The following is an 18,795-nucleotide window of genomic DNA, read 5'->3' as shown; positions in this document are numbered from 1 at the left end:
ATTATTGCTATTCACATTGATAATGATTTATCTTCTGAGCGATATTTGCAGACAATGCAATCTGATCTTTTTCAATTACTTCAATTGGAGATCCATTGATTAAGGGAGCAAAGAATGAATGTCAAGGAGTTGAACCACAGAATTTTGAAAAACTTAAAGCAAAATCAGGTGCCTTTCCAATAGCTGTCTGGACATAAAAAGCACTGAAAGACCTCTGATGTGATCTCTGAAGTGATCACTTGTGATCACCTCAGCGATGTCACAGTAAGGATGGTGACAAAAACAGAAAGAGGAACAGGACCCTGATTGTGACAATGGAAGAAATAAAACAATTGCAATATTTAGAACTACTCAAGGTCATATATGCTGGGGAAGAGTACTGTATCCTATGGGATTCCCTAATTCCTAAGAGTGTGAAATTTAAAGTCAGTCCTGAGCCTCCCCTAACATCTCTCTCTAATAAGTACATTCTCATTTTTCCAAAGACAAACTTTCTGATTTATGAGTTCTATCTTCCATAGACCAAATTAAAATTTAAGAGAACACAAATGTTTAGAAATAAGAAATATCATTCACACAGGGAATTTTCTAAAGAACTTTTAAAAAGCATTAAATATTCACGTGAAAAAGAATTATTCTGTTCTGTGAATGAGTACAGTTGCACATTATGTTGTCTATAATGTATTAATTAGAATGCTCACCTACAGATTTCAGGCTTGAGAAAAATCTATGACAGGAAAATGCAATAGTTCATTGGACTAAACCTCATTTGGGGACACTGCAGCCATGAGTACATGCTCTTAGTGAATTATATGATACAGCTGCTGTAGCCGAAGCATTGCCAAGATCAAACTGTATACTGCAAACTTGACTTTAAAGAGACAATATTGAAAATAGATGATTACCACAATGTAATAAAGTATAGGAAATTAACTTCTCATTTTTGTAAAGCTTCTGGTTCACCACCATGAATTTAGTCACCAAGTGCACATTAAGTTGCAGTTTTTGTAATGTCTTGGGTAGATGCAGTTAATGGGTATTTTCATTTATTCCTACTCACAGTTACATTATTGAAGAAGGAAAAAAAACATAATATTGCCTCAGAGAAAAGAAGAACCATACCTTCACATTTTCCCTGGAGGATGGGTTGGATTCTTCTGGTGGCAGGTGAGATCCCGCCCCTCTCAACGGCTGGCTTCACCCATTCAAGCACTTCAAGCACATGATCATCTGTGATGGTTCACAGCTCTGCAGTGTACTGCTAATTTCTGTACACTGGGACATCTCACACTTCGTTGTAGACATTGGTAATAGATACAGTGGCTTATTTACAGTAAGAGAGAAATGGCCACTTCCAGTATATGGCCCAGCTAGGATACTTGGCTATCTTAAAATGAGGCACAATGACGCCATTGAATATTGCATGCAAAGAAAGTCTAGATGAGCTCAGGTGCAAAGTCTTCATAGTTGGCACAGAATATCAGATGACCCCATACATCCCCCTTCTAAAACCATTAGGATTCATTGGCTTGACTTCCAGTGTTCTAAAATAGGATGAAATACAGCAGATTTGAACATCTGAATCTATGCATGAAATCCTTTATCTCTCACTCAGGACGTATTTCTGAAAAACCTGAATACATGAAACTTGTACACTATTATGCTGTAGTATCTGTGTTCTACCTTGACAAATAAGCTCAGCATGATTTGGTTTCAACCAAATAATTGGAGAAACCCTAGTGCAAAGCACTGTTAATTTTGGAATTGTCTTAGAATTATTTATTTATTGTGTTTATTTATTTTTTTATTTTATTCTCTTCACGATTTAAGCCCTCCTATATTTTTAGCGTAATGTTCACATAAACAAAGAGGAGAATGTCTAGGAGATGATGAGTTCTACTTATTGCATCTCCTAATTCAAATTTAAGATATATTAATGGGAATGAATGTCAAAAGCCAGTACTTTTTCACACTGGGTCTGTTTTAGATGTGAATGCTGCTGTTGCAGGAGCTGTGAATTTAGAGGAATTTAGAGGAACACTTAAGTAGGTAGCAAGACTGCTTTGTTATCCTAATAATTCACCCTAAAAAAATATGGAAACACTTCCTCACTGAAGTTATGTCAATCCTTTGTCATTAGAAACCTGAGGTAGAACTATGTAGGATGAACACTGCCTGTTACTTAATGCAGGGTCCTTCAGAAACGTCCAGCATCAGTCACAATTAGCCAGAGCAGGCTAATTTCACTTTGGATCTAATCAAGTAGGACAAGGCCTTTGAATCTTCCAAGAAAATTTTGTAGTTGTAGTAGTAGTAGTAGTAGTAGTAGCACTGCTAGCAATTTGAAGTATTTGTATGAGGCAGCGAAGGACCAACATGATCATACAATGCAACACTGAGGTATTTTGAGTCTGGTACATTTAATTTTTGATCAGAAATAGATATTTGGTATTGTGCTCATTTTAAATACTACAATGTTTGTCACACTACATTTGGCATTAGACTTCTTCAAATATATTTAACAAATTGTTCCATGAGTAATAACTACATATAAAATATATTCATTGAATTAAAAAAATCCATATGTATTTTTTTTCATGAAATACAATATATACATTACGATTCTATAGTTTAAGATAAGTCAAAATTTGGGCTTAAACAAATTCACAGTGTCCATTTTGTCTCTGTAAGAAAAATCTTCCCTTTAAAAGTGCCAGGATTTTAAATTACATTTACACATTTCCTTAAGTGCCACTTCCTCACACTGCATTTATGGAGACTGAAGGTTTTACCATCATCCAGAACTGGGCTGCAAATCCAAATTGTACATTACAATGAACAAAAATACTCAGTGAAAGCAAATTTTGACTGTAATAGGAAGTCAGATGTCTGGTCAACAGATTTCTTAAAAGTAGAAAATCTTTGTGCAGTGGGGTCTCTAATGTGGTCATTAAGTGGAGCTGTAGAATGCGCTCACTGCTTCAGAAAACCAGGCCGCAGATATTCATATTGAGTGGGAACTCAAAATCAGCGGCCAATCCTGACTCAAGGAGATGGACAGAAGCCTTCTAGGAGCCAAAAGACTGTGAAGATAGATAGCTTCATGCTGACTTCCAACCACAGACCATCCCTACTGCCTTTGTTTCTGTAAAATGGCTGACACTGAAACCAGAGCATCTCTGCTGACGTACAACCAGCACAGTCATCTCAGAGTCTGCAGCACTCCCTGTGGGCTACTGCAGGAAATATGGCAGGTTATGAGGTAATGCTTTTTAATTATCAAAGGCAAGTTATTAAATTGACTATTCTGTAGCTCATAGTTTTCCAGTCACACACAGCGTTTGTAATACAGCCTGTTCTAGTACCTTTGAAAATCTCATTTCCTTTCTCTTCCCTCAGAAGAAGAGACCTTAAAAATTTCTAAACCCTGAGTTCATTGTGTTTGAGACCCACATGCTCCAATAATGGCTAACCTCATGGGCTGAGCATAAGGCTAAGTTCCCCCAACTCATGGTTAATACTGCCTGGGAAGACCATCCTGCATGACTCTGACCACACTCCAGGCAGGGCAGAACCCTCAGTTCCCTGTATCTGTATTGGTTGCAAAACCAATTCTCATTCAGTCTTTTTTTTTCCCTGAAAATACACAGTGATTTGACCAACATTTTTGAAGAAAGGACTCTCAGTAATTTCAGCTGGAAACTAATCTGCAACCATTAAAAACATTTTTATACCTCCAGTCTAAAAGAGAGACATGGAAACATTCCAATATATTCCACAATAAATAAGTTTCACAAAGCTACTTTAAAAGCAATTACTGTCAAGCCATTCCTAGCCTTGTTTCCTAAGCATACAAGGTTTTTATAGGTGTGTTATGCATCTTGAAGTTTGTGTTAAAATATTTCCCAGCCCTTTTGATTTCTTTAAACAAGCTTAAAGAGGAATGTAATAAATGCTTATAACAATCCCAGAACTGCTGATTGTTAGAAGAGAGAAACCCTATTTACTGTATTAATTGAGGGAAAAATTAATGACATTCAGCCCACATCCACTAGGAGAAACAGAAAACAGCCAACTATTCTGCATGTAGGTATTAGCTGGCAAGTCACACGACTGACAACCAGACCAGCTTACACTCCCTCTCCTCCAGCCAGAGACAGGGGAGTACTGCAGTGGGCAAGGTGAAAGCATTGGTGGATACTGATGATGACAAGCAAAAGACTTTTCATTGATGAAGTCCTAGGAAACACTGCACAGGAGATTCTCAAACAAACAAACAAACAAAAAAGGACAAGGGATGAAAACATCCAAACATGAGATTTCATGTCTTTGGAACAACATGCTTTCTTTTGCTATGGATACATCTGAACAAAATTCAACAATTTAAACAAGTTTAACTGTGAGAAATCGTGGTTCCCAGTGCATAACATTCCCCAAATTCGAAGGGTTTGCACCTAATATTTTGCTATTTCCCAACTTAAATAAGTCTTATTCAAATTTCCTTGCAGTTTGTAAGTTTTACTTCAAGACATAAAAACAGAGCTGGGGAGTTTTGGAACAGACTAGAACTTCAAGGATTAATTGTTTTGGATTAAAGGAATCTCCATCAGGCCTCAGCAACAGCTCTTCAATAAGCTTGATGAAAAATATTTCTATCTTAATGCACCAACTCCCATTGGAACATTGGAACCTAGGTATCTTTCAGGACACCTCAGCAGTGATAGAGGTAAGTAGGGAAGACCTCTGAGTATTCTACTACCTACCTCTTTCAATGAGGTGCTCAAATAAATCACTCTAATATCCTGCACATATTTAAGAAAGGCAATTAGCTTTTTTTTTTTTTCCCCTTTTTTTTGCTAATTGGGAATGCTTGAAAAATTAAATAGATTTTGATATAAATATGTAAAAGCCTAGAATATTCCTCTTCTGCTTCATTAAAACAAATGCATGAATGTCTATTAAATTAAATTTGGAAAAACAACCAGTTAATGTAGGAAAAGTTTGGATTTATGTTTTTAATCTTTCATGTTTGGGCTTATTAACATTCCACTCACATTCTAAAAGAGGTAAATTGAATATTAAAATGATCTAAAGCTATATCTTCAACAGGTAATGAATAAATAAATATCAAGTCATTAACCATGGCCACAGAGGATTTGCTACTGTGATTTCTGCAGTAAAGAACTGGAATGATGTGATTTCTGAATCCATAATAGAAATGTGAGCTAGACTTGAGAAAAACAGAAATATGGCTTTGAGTGGATTAATGTTCTGTTGCATTTCATAAATGTTTGGTTATCTCTTGCTTTCTTCTTTAGAGTTGATTGACAGTTTTTCCCCAAGTTTCCTTATAAGTTCTGCCAAATCTTCTGAATTTTGAGATTTTTCCTCAAGGAGCTCATACCGGAGACTTGAAATGTCCTGTTTAATCTCCTTCAGTTCACCTGCAACAGACATTAGAAGGTCATACTATTAAGAAAAGAAGGACAAAATAACATATCCATACACCTCTCAGTCATCATGGCTTTTCTCTGGATTTCTTCACTGAACCAGAAGTGTGTGGGTGTTCTGTAGGCCACTGATGAATGTTGGGTTATGGATAGGAATAAAAAAAAGCAGTTTAAGAAATAAACAATTCCGAAGGCAGGAGTGTGAGAGTTCAGATCAGTTCACAAAATCTTAGTGATCCTTCACATGAAAGTTGCTGACCTACTCTGTGTAAGAGAAATCACTCAGATTGTGTGCCAGAGTTGTCCTGGCCATCCAAAAGGCCTCTCACTATCCAGAAGAGATGTCCTCTGCTTTTCCTTCTGCATTAAGTGCCTTTCCCACATCAGAGGTGTACAAACAAAGGTGAACATTTCTGCTAAGTGCACGTACCAGCTGATTTCAGCTAACACACACACACAAGTATGTATATGAATATGCATTCCCATGCATATATCCCTAATAAGAACACATATCCACAGAGGGGAGTGCCCCAAACCAGCCACTGCATAAATCAGCCCCAGTACAGGACATGTATGATCTATACTAGGCATGGCATCACTCCTCAAAGGACAGTGCCAGAGTGGTGATATTTTGTGGGATAAAGAAAATCATTATCTTGCCAAGACTAAAAAAGCTTAGCAGTAACTTGAGCCAGACGTAAACACATACGAGGTGCCTGGCTCCTACACGTAACCAGTTGTTGCTGCGGGGTATAAAGGTTGTAAGCACCTACAATAACCATCCTTCTTCCTTTGTTCTGCACCAGCAAGGGTGTCTTGCTGCTGCTCTAGAGAAAAGGGGAGCTGAATGAAGCTCTAGTGAAAGGGAGCTGAAAAGAAGCTCTAGATGGAAAGGGCTGAAAGAAGCCCTACAGAGAAGCGTCGGGCTGGCAGAAGCCCTATCCTGCTGAAAGAAGCACAAGACTGAGAGAAGTCTTAGCGTCCCCAGCCGACTGTCTTCACTGGACAAAGGTAAGCGACTGCATAACACGGGGAACAAAATGAGATCTGAACCGAAAAATGTCTTAGTAAAATTGTGGGATGCATCCACTAGTGGTGATGGGATGGTGTCCGGGTTGCTAAAAACCTTGAGAAAAAATTTTGAAGCCTTAAAAAGTCATACAGGCTCATCATTGGCTGCCCCCAATTCATCCGAAGGTGGAAGAGCTGCTGGCTTCTCATCGGGTTCATCCGCTGTGCCGCCAGCTCCTTCATTACCACCGCTGTGCGGGGTCCTGCTGCCTTCTCTCCCAAAGGTCCTGATGAGTTTTTGATCCTGGCCTGACAGACCTTAAGGAAGAGCCAGATCTGTTTCTCTCCGATCCGCGTTGTACGTGGACGTGTATTTGGAGGGAGGCCAGAAAAGCTGGAGACATGGATATGTTGAGGGCTTTCCTTTTCATTGTGGCCCCGGGACAAGGGCTGCGGTGGGAGGCTTTGTCGTACAGTGTCCTGCGAGACACCGTGTAGGAATCGAAATGTAGGGGATTGGCACACAGTCAGGCAACTGAAATCTTGTTGCTGCAGTGGAGAAACCTGCTTTGGGCTGTAGATGTGAATGCCTTGATGCGGGAGAGAGATTTCTCCACCCCAGCTCAACAGGTGCTAATTGCTGCAGAAGGGTTACAAGTTAAGCATTTGGCAATGCATGCTTTCCGAGCTGTACCATAGGCTGGAAAGCAAAGGCAGTCTTTTGTTAGTATTAAGCAACAGTCCCAAGAACCGTATATGACATTTCTGGATGGGCTTAAGAACTCATTGGAAAAACAGGTCGATAATGAGGAGGAGAAAGCTCTTGTATTTCAACAGCTAGCGATTGGAAACGCGAAGGCTGACTTCGAAAAGATGCTGTTTACAGTAAAGAACTCCACTACTAAGGAATTTGCACAACAAAAGGCGCTGGAATGGAAGCTATAGGAGCTCAGCAACTTGAAGCAAAGCTTGCAGACCCTGAGCCTATGGCTCATTCACCACCGCAAGAGAAGGAGAATCAAAGCTCCAAGCTTTGTGGTCGTCAGCGTGTGGGAGCTGGAGCTGCGGAAAGCTGCTGCTGTGAAGTATGCTTGTGTTTGGACTTGCATTCATTCCAGCTGTTGGCATTTCTGCAGTGTATTTTTCTGAATCTTTTAGCTGTTGAAGTAGTTGTTCAGTGCTCCAGAAAATTCTAAGATAGGGCTAACAACATTGAAAGTATGTTTGAAAGTTGTGCTGTGTCCAAATTCTAAATTAGAAAACAGTATTTGCTATGAAATGACAACAACTAGTTGTTGTTGCACAGGTATAAAAGGTTGTAAGCACCTACAATAAACGTCCTTCGTCCTTCGTTCTGCACCAGCAAGGGAGTCTGCACCTCTCTTGCTGCATCAGCAAGAGAGCTCGGAGCCCTCTTGCCACAATATTTCCTGATGGGAAAGGACAATCAGAAAGCCACATCTCTTCTTAACTTCAGTGTAATGTTAGTTTTACATTTTGCACTTGTAAATATGTCAAGTGGACTAAGTATTTGGGGAATATTTTTTCAAGTGGAGTATGTAACCACTTTAATTAGTTCGTTTTGATTCTCTGACTAGAGGTAAACATGTAATTCATCAACATACTCACCTTCATTGACTTCATCACTTTCCTTATCTATCTGAGCTTTCAGTACATATCTTTTAATCAGACGCTTCATTATTTTCTGCAAAGAAGAAAGTTAAAGAAAAGTTTTCTTACTTGCTTTCAGGCTGGACGTTAGGAAATACTACTTGTCTGAATGGGTGGTCAGGCAGTGGAATGGGCTGCCCAGGGAGGTGGTGGAGTCACTGACCTGCAGGTGTTCAAGAAACGTTTGGATGTTGTGTTGAGGGACATGGGTTAGTGAGAGCTACTGGTGAGGTGGATGGTTGGACTGGATGATCTTGTAGGTCTTTTCCAGTCTTGGTGATTCTGTAATTCTGTGATTCTGCTTATCACTACAAAATTTCAACATCTATGCTATAAAAAATATGCTATTTTTTCTTGCATTCAGACTTTTCACAGTGTAGGACTTGTCAGATTTTTTTGGAACAGTCTTGTATAGATGCTGCATAATAGCAACAGTGGTGCAGCAAAGAAAGCAACTTGCTTTTGCCTTATGGTTAGAAAAGTATCACTACTTTACTCCACACTACTTTCAGTACCCTTTTGTTGAAGAAATAAACTTGGTTTCTTTGCTCTGCACCACTGTTATTACTATGCAGCATCTCTACAAGACTGTTAGAAAAACTCACCTTTTCATGACCGGAATCATTATAATGCAGTGATAAATAGTAAGATTATGAGGAGACAAAAAATAATGAGACTAATGAAAGCATAAAGGCTGAAAGATATTTCCTGTGTTTGAGGTATAAGAATATAGAAACACAACACAAAAAAGCTAAGCTGCTTCAGCAAACAGATCAGAACTTTCTTGCATTTCTTTTACAATCATAGAATCATAGAATGGCCTGGGTTGAAAAGGACCACAATGATCATCTAGTTTCAAACCACCTCTGTGTGAAAAACTTCCTCCTCATATCTAACGTAAACCTCTCCTGTCATAGTTTAAAACCATTCCAATTCCCATTCCCTCTTGTGTTTTAGGTTTTCTTAGTTTGTATTGTGCAGTTGAGGGAGTTGAAAACTCAACCTGTGTCTAAAAATAAAGATATTTTCAAACACTGTAAAATATTGCACAATAAGGGCAAGCAACAAAGACAAAACAAAACAAACAAGCAAAAAAAAAAAAAAAAACCCTTACATTTTACTGTATCTAAATTATTGCATTTGTTTCTGACCTACACGAAGTCTATGGATTTGTTCCTGACTCATGTTGTTTGGCATAAATTCAGACTGTCTTCATGCTGTCAGTCTGATCTGCACAACTTCTTGACTGGGTACAAAAATAAAGTGCTTTTTACCTGATATTGTCTTGGAGGATTGTTTAAACTGTTTAAGTGGATTTCATCAGAACTTCTTATACTTGATTGCTTCCTTTGACCGAGCTGAAATGGAAACATAAGACAAAATAAATATGAGTACAATGTCAAGTTAAATTACCTCGCACAGATACTGTATGATAAAACATTAACTGTTGAGCCCAGTTCTGGGAGTATGAAACTACTGTGGTAGTCTTCATACCTGTGCAGAACTCCATCACAGGGGCTAAAACAAGCCCTTCCAGATTGTGCTGTAGGATAGGGAGGAACTGGGAGGTTTTCTTTGGGTTATGTGTATTTTAAATAAGCAAAAACAACTGTACAATATATAGGGAGATATATAGTGAATAAGTATTATTTATATCTAACATACTAAGTTGAGTTCAGATGGAAACTGAATTAAAGATGGATAAAAAGCTAATGTTGCATTTTGTTGCTTGAATGAAGATACCTTAAATGCGTTGAATATATATTGGAAAACATAAGTTTATCTAATATGTTGTAACTAAAATGATGTGATTTATAACAAAAACGTTGGCTAGTGTGAGCACATCACTGTATAATCACTGTTTTTCAGAATTTGAAATCTAATACATATTCTTCTGAGCGTCACCTTTATTATTAGAATAAAAGAGAAAAAAACACCTTCCTGCTTCTTCAGCTCCTGGTTTCCTAATGAATAATTTGTAGAAATAATGTAGTAGAATAAAATGAACAGTGCTTCCCCTGCAAAAAGCACATTTCTGTGCTTCACACTCTATGCATTGATTGTACTCTGCTGACTGACCACTTGGTGGCAGAAACTGCCAAGATTTCCAAATAACTTCATTTTTACACTGATTTGTTAAGCGTCCTGCCTATGGCTTTTTCCTCTCCTAAAAAATTCTATTACTGTAATGAACTCAGCTTGTCACATAAATGAGTGAACTAGTACATATTTTTAAGGAAATATCAATTAAAAATTTGCACGAGAGTAACTGAAGACTGAAGCGAAGGTAATTTAAATACACCAATGATAAAAACTAACAAAAATAAGTCTCCATCACTCCAGATGTGTTGTGTGAAAGAAATGTAGCATATATGCCATTGCTATTAGAAAAAAACATTCTTGTTTAAACTTGATTCTCATGTCAACTTTCTCTAGTACAGCTTGAAATTCAGTGCAGTGGTGAAATCAACTTTTGTCAAGCTTAATGAAAAGCTTTAAAAATGCTGAGTCGCTAAAACCTTGAGCAAATGTTGAGGGAAAGGCATGGAGCTGTGTCAGGGGAGGGTCTGCCTGAGAGCTGGGATAAGATTCTCTGCCAGAAAGTGGTTGGGCACAGAACATGTTCCCCAGGGCAGTGGATGTGGCCTTAAGCTTCCGGCGCTCAAGGAGCATTTGGACAACGCCCTCAGACACAGGGTTTGACTTCTGGATGGCGCTGCATGGAGCCAGGATTGGACTCCACTGATCTTTGTGGGTCCCGTCAAACTCACTCTATTCCATAAGATCTGTGAAATGCTAGAAGATTTACCTGTAGCACACGAGACATCTGAAATTAATAACAAGGCTGCTGTTGGTGGCAGTGTTTGTAACATCTGTGTTTGCTTTTATAAGCCATTATGAACCAGAGGCAGGGGCTTGCCAGAGGCGCACTGTAGCTCCATGCTTTCCTTCTAGGATTGTGATGAATTTCTTTTCGCTTCTACTCTTCAGCTCTTATGAAAGAAGTGCTTGTCAGACTCGCTAAGAACCCACAGAGGCAAGTAATTTCTTCACTGGCCTCCACTCCGCTAAACTATAGCCACCATCTCAAAAATTACTGACCTTGAACAGGACTCTGCTCAGTCTGATCCTTCCACTTTAAAAAGTTTCATAAAGGATATATCTGATTCTACCAAAATAACAAACTCTTATTTATTTTTTTTATAAGTGACTATTGCCATATGCTCATCTTTCTACATATTAAGTCTCCTTGGTTGCTTACAAAGTTACAACAGTGTTTGTCTTTAGACTTCCACCTCCATCTAAAACCCTATGTTCCCCTAATGCAATTAATTTATCTCAAACCACTGCAAGAAAAATAGGCTGACTATAAACTCTTTAAACAAGCCTGTTATATACAGCTATGAATCAGCTCAAGTGCTTTTTACTACATTTGTATAAAACAAATATCAGAATGCTTTACAATAAAACCAAACTGCTTTCTTGGTGAACAGGCTTAGAGATAGGCTGCAAAGGGGAATTCAAAACACTGCCCAAGCAAGTGCACGACAGAGGCATTAGGAAAGCCAAAACTCACCTCAAGCTGACATCTGCAAAGGCAATGAGAAGAGCTTCTACTGCTGAAATAGCAGGAAAACTCTGAACAGCGAAGAAGTGGGTCTGTGGCTCAGTGGAGCAGGCTGGTTAGTGACAGCAGAGCTGAGGGATTTGATGCTTTCCCTCCTTCAGGCTTCACCATTAGCCTACCAGGGCACTGTGCTTAGAGAAGAGCTTTGATGAGGGGTTCCAACAACAGGCTGAGAAGAAGAGTTGAATCAGGGGTAAGTTGAGAGAGTTTGGCCTAGGCATGTTTGCTGGATCTGATGGGCTGCAACCATGGGTGCTGAGAGCAGATGGAGTCCTTGCAAAGATGACAGAAAGATCATGGAGACTGGAAGAGGTCTCCAAAGAAAGACATGTCAAACTCATCTTCAAAAGAAACCAAAATGATGATCTTGGCAACCACAAGCCACCCAGCCTCACTTGGATAACTGGAAAAATAATGGATTAAGTTTTGTTGGAGAACATTTCTGAGTACATAGAGAAGCATACGCTTACTGAGAACAGTAAATGTGGATTTATGAAGGCTAAAATCTGCCTGACACTCCAGATGGCTCTCTGTGATAAAATGACTGGATTTGCAGATGAAGGAAGAGCTGGGGATGTAATCTATCTTTACTTTAGCAAGGTTGTTACAGTCTTGAGCAGTGGTCTCAGGTGAATCTCATGAAGTTCAACAACACCAAGTGCAATGTCCTTCACCTGGCTCGTGGCCACCCCCACTGTTAGTACACACTGGGGGACAAAGGATGGAGTACAGCCGTGCCAAAAAGGATTTGGGGTAGCAGGGAATGGCAAGCTGGACAAGAGCAGCAGTGTGCCCTTGCAGCCCAGAGAGTCAACGTACCCTGGGCTGCACTGAAAGAAGTGTTGCCAGTAGAGCAAAAGAGGTGATCCTGCCCCTCTGCTCTGCACTGGTGAGGCCTCGCCTGGAGTACTGCATGCAGATGTGGAGTTCTCAGTACAGGAGGGACATGGATCTATTGGAGTGTGTCTAGAGGAGGACCACAAAAATGATTCAAGGGATGGAACACCTCTCATATGAGGACAGGCTGAGAGAGCTGGAGCTGTTCAGCCTGGAGAATAGACAGCTATGGGGAGATCTGAGAATGGCAACTTGATCCAGCTGTAGATGTCCCTATTTATAAGGGGAGTTGAACTAGATGACCTTTAAGGGCCCTTCCAACTCAAAAGATTCTTTGATTCTGTGATTTTAACACTGTGCTTCAGAATATATTTTACCAACATTAGGATGTTGTGGGCAAAACTCTGGCTGGATACTTTTACTCAGAGAGTAGTAAGGGTTCTTGTCATGGGGTTTACACTTTTTAACACAGAATCTATGAATCTCTAAATCACAGGATGGTTTAGCCATGCCACTTTTGTTGCGCCATTGGATACTACTGGCTATCTGGGCTGCAAGCGCACAGTGTCAGCTCATTTCCAATTTTTCAACCACCAGTACTCCCAAGTGCTCTCAATCTACTCTTTGTTGATAATACTGACAGACTAATTGCAAACTGCTCTGGCCCAGATGCAGGACTTTGGACTTGCGCTTTATGAACTTAATGAGTGCCCATTTTCCAAGCCTACTCAGGTCCCTCTGGAGGATGCTCCTTCCTTCTTGCATTTCAACTGCACCACTCGGCTTGGTGTTATCTGCTTGCTGAGGGTGCACTTGATCCCACTATCTATGTCATAGATGAAGATATCATGTGGTATTGGTGCAAGTATGGACCCTTGAGGGACAACACTCATTATTGGTTCCCAGTATCTTTACCAATGGCCAGGTGTCAGAGGAAGTGTTGGAGTGCACCTGTCAGGCTTAGCAGAGGACCACAGAAATGGTGGGGGCTAAATCACTTTCCCTATCAGAAGAGGCTAAAGAAGCTGGGCTTGTTCTGCCTGAAACAAGAGTTTCATCCTGGATGGAACACTGCCCAGACAGGTTGTGCTCTCTGTTCTTGGAGGTTTTCAAGACTGGACTAGATGAAGTCCTAAGCAGCCTGGTCTGACCTCAGAACTGAGGAGGCAGTTGGATCAGACACTGCTGAGTATTTTCTAATTCTGTGACAGAAAGCAGGAAGAACTGTACATTTACAATGTTATTTTGGAACTTAACTGATTATAGATGTAGACAAATATTCATATTAAAAAACCAAGATAAGAATTTCAGCCTGTATCCAGTGACTGATTTCAGTCTGGATGAAGAAGATCAGGAGTTTCATCAGAAAAAAATGATCAACACTGATAATGAAAACTTTAAATTGTTTTTATCTTTTGAAATTAGTAGTTGGTATATGTACAATAAAATTACCTTGTTCATCTCTGCATCTTCCTGGAAGCTTTTCTTTTGGCACATAAATGGTTTAGTGATCCATTTTTTGAGTCTGAGTAAGAGATACAGCAAAGATTTTGGACTTGGCACTAAGTTGAAGGGTACTGGCAGAGTCCTCCCTTCTTCAAAGTAAGAAAACCAAAGTTTAGCCCTTGCAAATTTCCATTCTACATCAGCATCATCCTGAAAAACAGAAACATTACTATTAATATGCATTAATAGCATCTTTAGTATTGAAGATGCTCTAGATAATGTTGCATGCTTTGAATGCAGTTGGCTGAATTTAATTTCTAACAGATCAAGAGCTTGATTATAATATGTGAAAATCACTTATAAATGAATTTAACCTTTATCATTACATTTAAAATAATGCAATTTCAGAAGAACTAAGGAGTTTTGATTTAGACATTGGTTAATGCAGAATGAGTGCTAATATTCTGCATTACAGCATCACAAATACTTTTTGTCCACGCGCTAAGAGAGTAATAAGAAGTAAGAACACACAGCACAATTCCTAATGAAAACTAGGCTTGACTGAGTAGTCATTTGCTTCTGTGGTACTTAGGATTTTTCTTTTCCATTTACTATGTTAACAGAAATGTAAAATGCTCAAGGAGAAAATAAGATCTGATTTTTTATTTTACTGGTCTTTAACCTATTATTTTCTTTGTGAAGAAGAAATAATATCAACATTTTAACTAAGAATTTTACTACTTTAAACATGAGCTTATGAAAGATTAGGGGATTCTTCCTGAATTCCTTCCACTTGCTTTAAAATGAGATTAAATCAGGTATGCTATCATCACCACAATTTATGTTTAACATTTATAATGGTCAAAACACTTATTTTTCTCCTTTGTGTAAATCACAGAATTGTAGGAGTTGGAAGCAAACCTTTGCAGATCACCTAATCCAACCCCCCTACTAAGGCCAGTCCCCTACAGCAGGTTGTAGAGGAAAGTGTCTGGGCTGTTTTTAGATATCTCCAGAAAAGACAACTCCATACTAATTCAGTCAGTTTGTCTCAGTAACCCTCAAAGTACTGAAGTTTTTCAAGTTCAGATGGAACTTTCCTTGTTTCAGTCTGTGCCCATTCACCCCTTGGCCACGAGGGCGCACTGTCAGCTCATGGTCAACCTCCAGATCCCCAGGACACCCAGGTCTTTCTCTGTAGAGTTCAAGAGAAAAGCTCAAGAGAAGTCCATTCTGCAGAAAGAAATGAGGCCAAGCCCAAGGACATGACTCTATATAGCTGTATCTGGTTTTAGAAGCTCTTTCTATTCATTTAAGATGCTTATGGATAACAGTTTGGGTTTTATTGCTCTGAACCTGCTTGTTTGTTGGGTTGTCTTCTTAGTCAGAAAAATCTGAACCTCCCTAGAGAATGTGTGCTCCTCTTGCTTAGGCTGTGACCTCAAGCCAGAGCCTCCAGATCCTGGAGCAGATCAGAATCTAACAACCTGAGCATGCTGCTTTGTAGCAAAGCAACACCTGGAAAAGGCTGGGATGGGCTATCTTCTGGAGAACTGCTTCTTTTTTTCAAAGCAATGACAATTATTTAGATCTTTGTAGTGCATGGCATGCAAAGGTTCATGCTGATTGTCAGCAGCTCTGCTGTTTACTTTGTCATATAAAGTTTTGTTCACTGCAGAGGACTAAAGAAATGGTTGTTTAAAGTAAAGAAGGAAACAGTATATTTTAGACTGGCAAGGTCAAGGCATAGGAATGAAAACATCCTTGTAGCAAGAAGGATACTATTCACTACTCAAATAGTAACTACAACCAAGGGGTAGGGAAGATTTACTCAGTCACACAATACAGCGTATCCTTTTTAGGACCCTAAGACAGTTCAGTAGCAGTTCCTTGGTCCAGTCTAGCTCTTACTTCAAGCACAAGCAGCTGAGCAATTTCCAGGTATTTTATAATAAAAATGAATGTTGGAATTAATATTTTTGAATGATACATTCCAAAATCCTGTATTACTTTTCTTATATAAGATGACAACTAGGTAGCACTTCCAGGAGATGTAGACAACCAGATGTAAAACTATTTCATAACAAGTGGAATTTTTACCTCAATTTCCTGAAATGAGCTGTTAATCATGGCAATAAGCATGTTCAGTAAGACAATGACCATGGTAACATTATAGACTCCATAAAGAACGTAGCCAATATTTTCAATGAACTTGTGTTTATAATTGATAACAACTGATTTAACTTCTGACAGTCCAAATATAGCCCAGAACAATGTCTTGAAACTTTCTTCAACACTAAAAGGAAAAATTGAACATACGCACATTAATGAAGAACTGTAGAGCCTTACTGTATATATGCTATTCTATAATGTAATATCATTCCTAATGTTTAACAATGACAATAAAAAATTTGATTCAGTTTAGGAATTATATGCATAGCTTCAAAAGCATATTACAGTGATTCACTATAAACAACTTTATTCTACATGCTACCTACTTGCCTGTAATGTTGACATAAATAACAAAAATTACTAACCTTTACATGCTTCATTATAATTGCACGAACAGTTTGTAATGGTAAAAGTTGGTATTAATTATTACACCATTAATATGAATGGTATTCTGAAACTGTGATGTCAGCTTCTCTAACTGCAAAGCAATATTCTTCAAAGAAGGTGTCTTTTACACTGAAATCCTGAAGCTAAGCTTTTACTATTCCCAGAGATGCAGGGTAAAGATAATAAGCCATGGTGTGGTGACTCTGATTTTCTGATTTATTTTTTCAGGTTACATATATATATATATGCATACAGAGAGAGAGGGAATATATAGGATAATATATATGATATATTAAATATATATTATATATACACATAGACATAAATCCAAATATCTGGGGCATCTATTCCTATCTGCACCCTTCTGTAGATGTATTTCCTCCTGCTTTGATGAATAACTCTTATTTTGCAGTGACCTGAACGCACTAGCATTGCACAGCATATTTTGGATTTTATAGCATTATTGTTAAGGAAAAAAAATTAAATTCATAATTTTTAATTGTGAATCTACCTCTCTGTATATAGTATTCTATCAGCACTCTATCTGAGAATTGAAGTTTCAGGTATTTCATCTATTGTGTGAACTAATAATAAGAAGAAAATTAGTAAAAAAAAATTTCCATCTTGGCCAAGTTTGTTTCTTAGCTGTGTATGCTTTGTAATCACTACAGCTTGAATACCATGACAATCCAAACCAAAATGAGCATGGAAAAGAGTGAGTTTTCATTCAAGTGATTTATCTTAAAATCACAGTTAGAAATAAGATGTCATAACAAATTCACACCAAATAAGAGGCAGAAAGAGTAAAATCAGAATTTCGTTTCTTATGATGGAAAAGAAAAAAAAAAAAATGGAATAACAAAAATATACTTTTTCCTCCCAGGATAGAACAATCTATTGCCATAGGAAACTATGGAGAGACAGGTGGCTTAGACCTTTGGCCAGAAAGAATATACAGAGCCGCCTGAATTAAATGAGAAGTATTTTATAGCGTGTATCACACTGTAGTGATCAGCCTGCTTCAGTGAGAGGACAGTGGAAGCTGACTGAGGCAGCAGCTCCCACACGCTGCAAGGAGCCACCATGCTGTGCTTTGAAGTTGTAATGCTGACTGCCCTCACAGCAGGATCTGTCCTGCAGGCCCAGGATTAAGAGCTCATCCACTAACATACAAGAGAGAAAATAACTACTTAATCCAACACAAAGTGATTTTTAAAAACAATTATAAACTTATGCAACAATTAGTAAATGTAAGATATACAATGCAAGCAACCATCTTTCCTCTAAAAAACAGCCCACAATCATTAAAGTTTAATCAGTTGTACTTACGTTGTAAATGCTTCATTTTGTTTTGCTCCCAGATAATAGGAGTAGAGATTAAACATTCCTATCATGAAAGCTACAAACACCATGATAAATATCACCATGAACTTGAAGATATCTTTCACAGTTCTGCCAAGTGATATCTGCAGCGGTCCAAAGCTTTCGTTGGCTGGTAAGATATAGGCTATTCTGGAGAAACTCAGCACCACTGCAATTGCATACAGGCCTTCAGATATGATTTGTGGATCAGACGGATCCCAATTGATTCTGGCTAGAAATGAAAGATGAGAATTTCTGTTAGCATTTTGAAGTTCACCCTAAAATATTCACTGAAGTGCTGTTTTTAGGTGTGTAATGATGAACAAGAGTCATTGCAAATTGGATCTGAATTCAATAGAGCAATGCATATTTTGAATGGTCAAGGTACAACCTACATTTTACTTTTTCCTTCACTTTTCAGCTATTTTAATTAGTAAAAAAGTATAAAACTTTGCCGACTGAAAGTAAGGAGCAGTTATTTTTTACCCTTCTGAACTTAAAAACCACATAGAAAACCGACGTCCTCCTGTAAACAAAGTCAACAAGAGTAGTGAATACTTAGTTATTCAGCTGGCTTCAGTGTGCCACAGTGCTAGTAGTGGTTGTCCACTACTTCACAGTGCTCAGTGAATGCCTTATATGTCACCAGAAATAAAAGTGTAAGAAAGGAAGGTGCTTCATTAAGATTGAAATAGAGGTAGGATACTGGCTCTACTTACTGTACTTAATAGATCTCCACTGATTATAAATGAAAGACAAGCAAATTAAACAGTCTGTAAGGTCACTAAAGTACTTTTCTCTGACTGTTTTGGAATTTACCAATGTGTTACT

General features: G+C 38.5%; 1 protein-coding gene across 2 annotated transcripts in view; it reads right to left on the bottom strand.

The window, feature by feature from the left end:
- Positions 1-2,419: 2,419 nt before the first annotated feature.
- TRPC6 (transient receptor potential cation channel subfamily C member 6) overlaps positions 2,420-18,795 on the bottom strand; it is a 94,965-nt gene continuing 78,589 nt past the window's right edge. For both annotated transcript variants that reach the window (XM_031616150.2, XM_090133998.1), the window contains 6 exons: positions 17,932-18,196; positions 16,144-16,339; positions 14,050-14,253; positions 9,407-9,490; positions 8,091-8,166; positions 2,420-5,444 (listed from right to left, as the gene is read on the bottom strand). In XM_031616150.2, the coding sequence (XP_031472010.1) occupies positions 5,296-5,444; positions 8,091-8,166; positions 9,407-9,490; positions 14,050-14,253; positions 16,144-16,339; positions 17,932-18,196 (974 nt within the window). In that variant the 3' untranslated portion in view covers positions 2,420-5,295. The remainder of the gene's footprint in view (positions 5,445-8,090; positions 8,167-9,406; positions 9,491-14,049; positions 14,254-16,143; positions 16,340-17,931; positions 18,197-18,795) is intronic.

This window comes from Phasianus colchicus, chromosome 1, assembly GCF_987193195.1.
Source record: "Phasianus colchicus chromosome 1, bPhaCol1.hap1.1, whole genome shotgun sequence".
Classification (NCBI taxonomy): domain Eukaryota; kingdom Metazoa; phylum Chordata; class Aves; order Galliformes; family Phasianidae; genus Phasianus; species Phasianus colchicus.
This window is presented reverse-complemented; position numbering and strand designations above follow the sequence as displayed.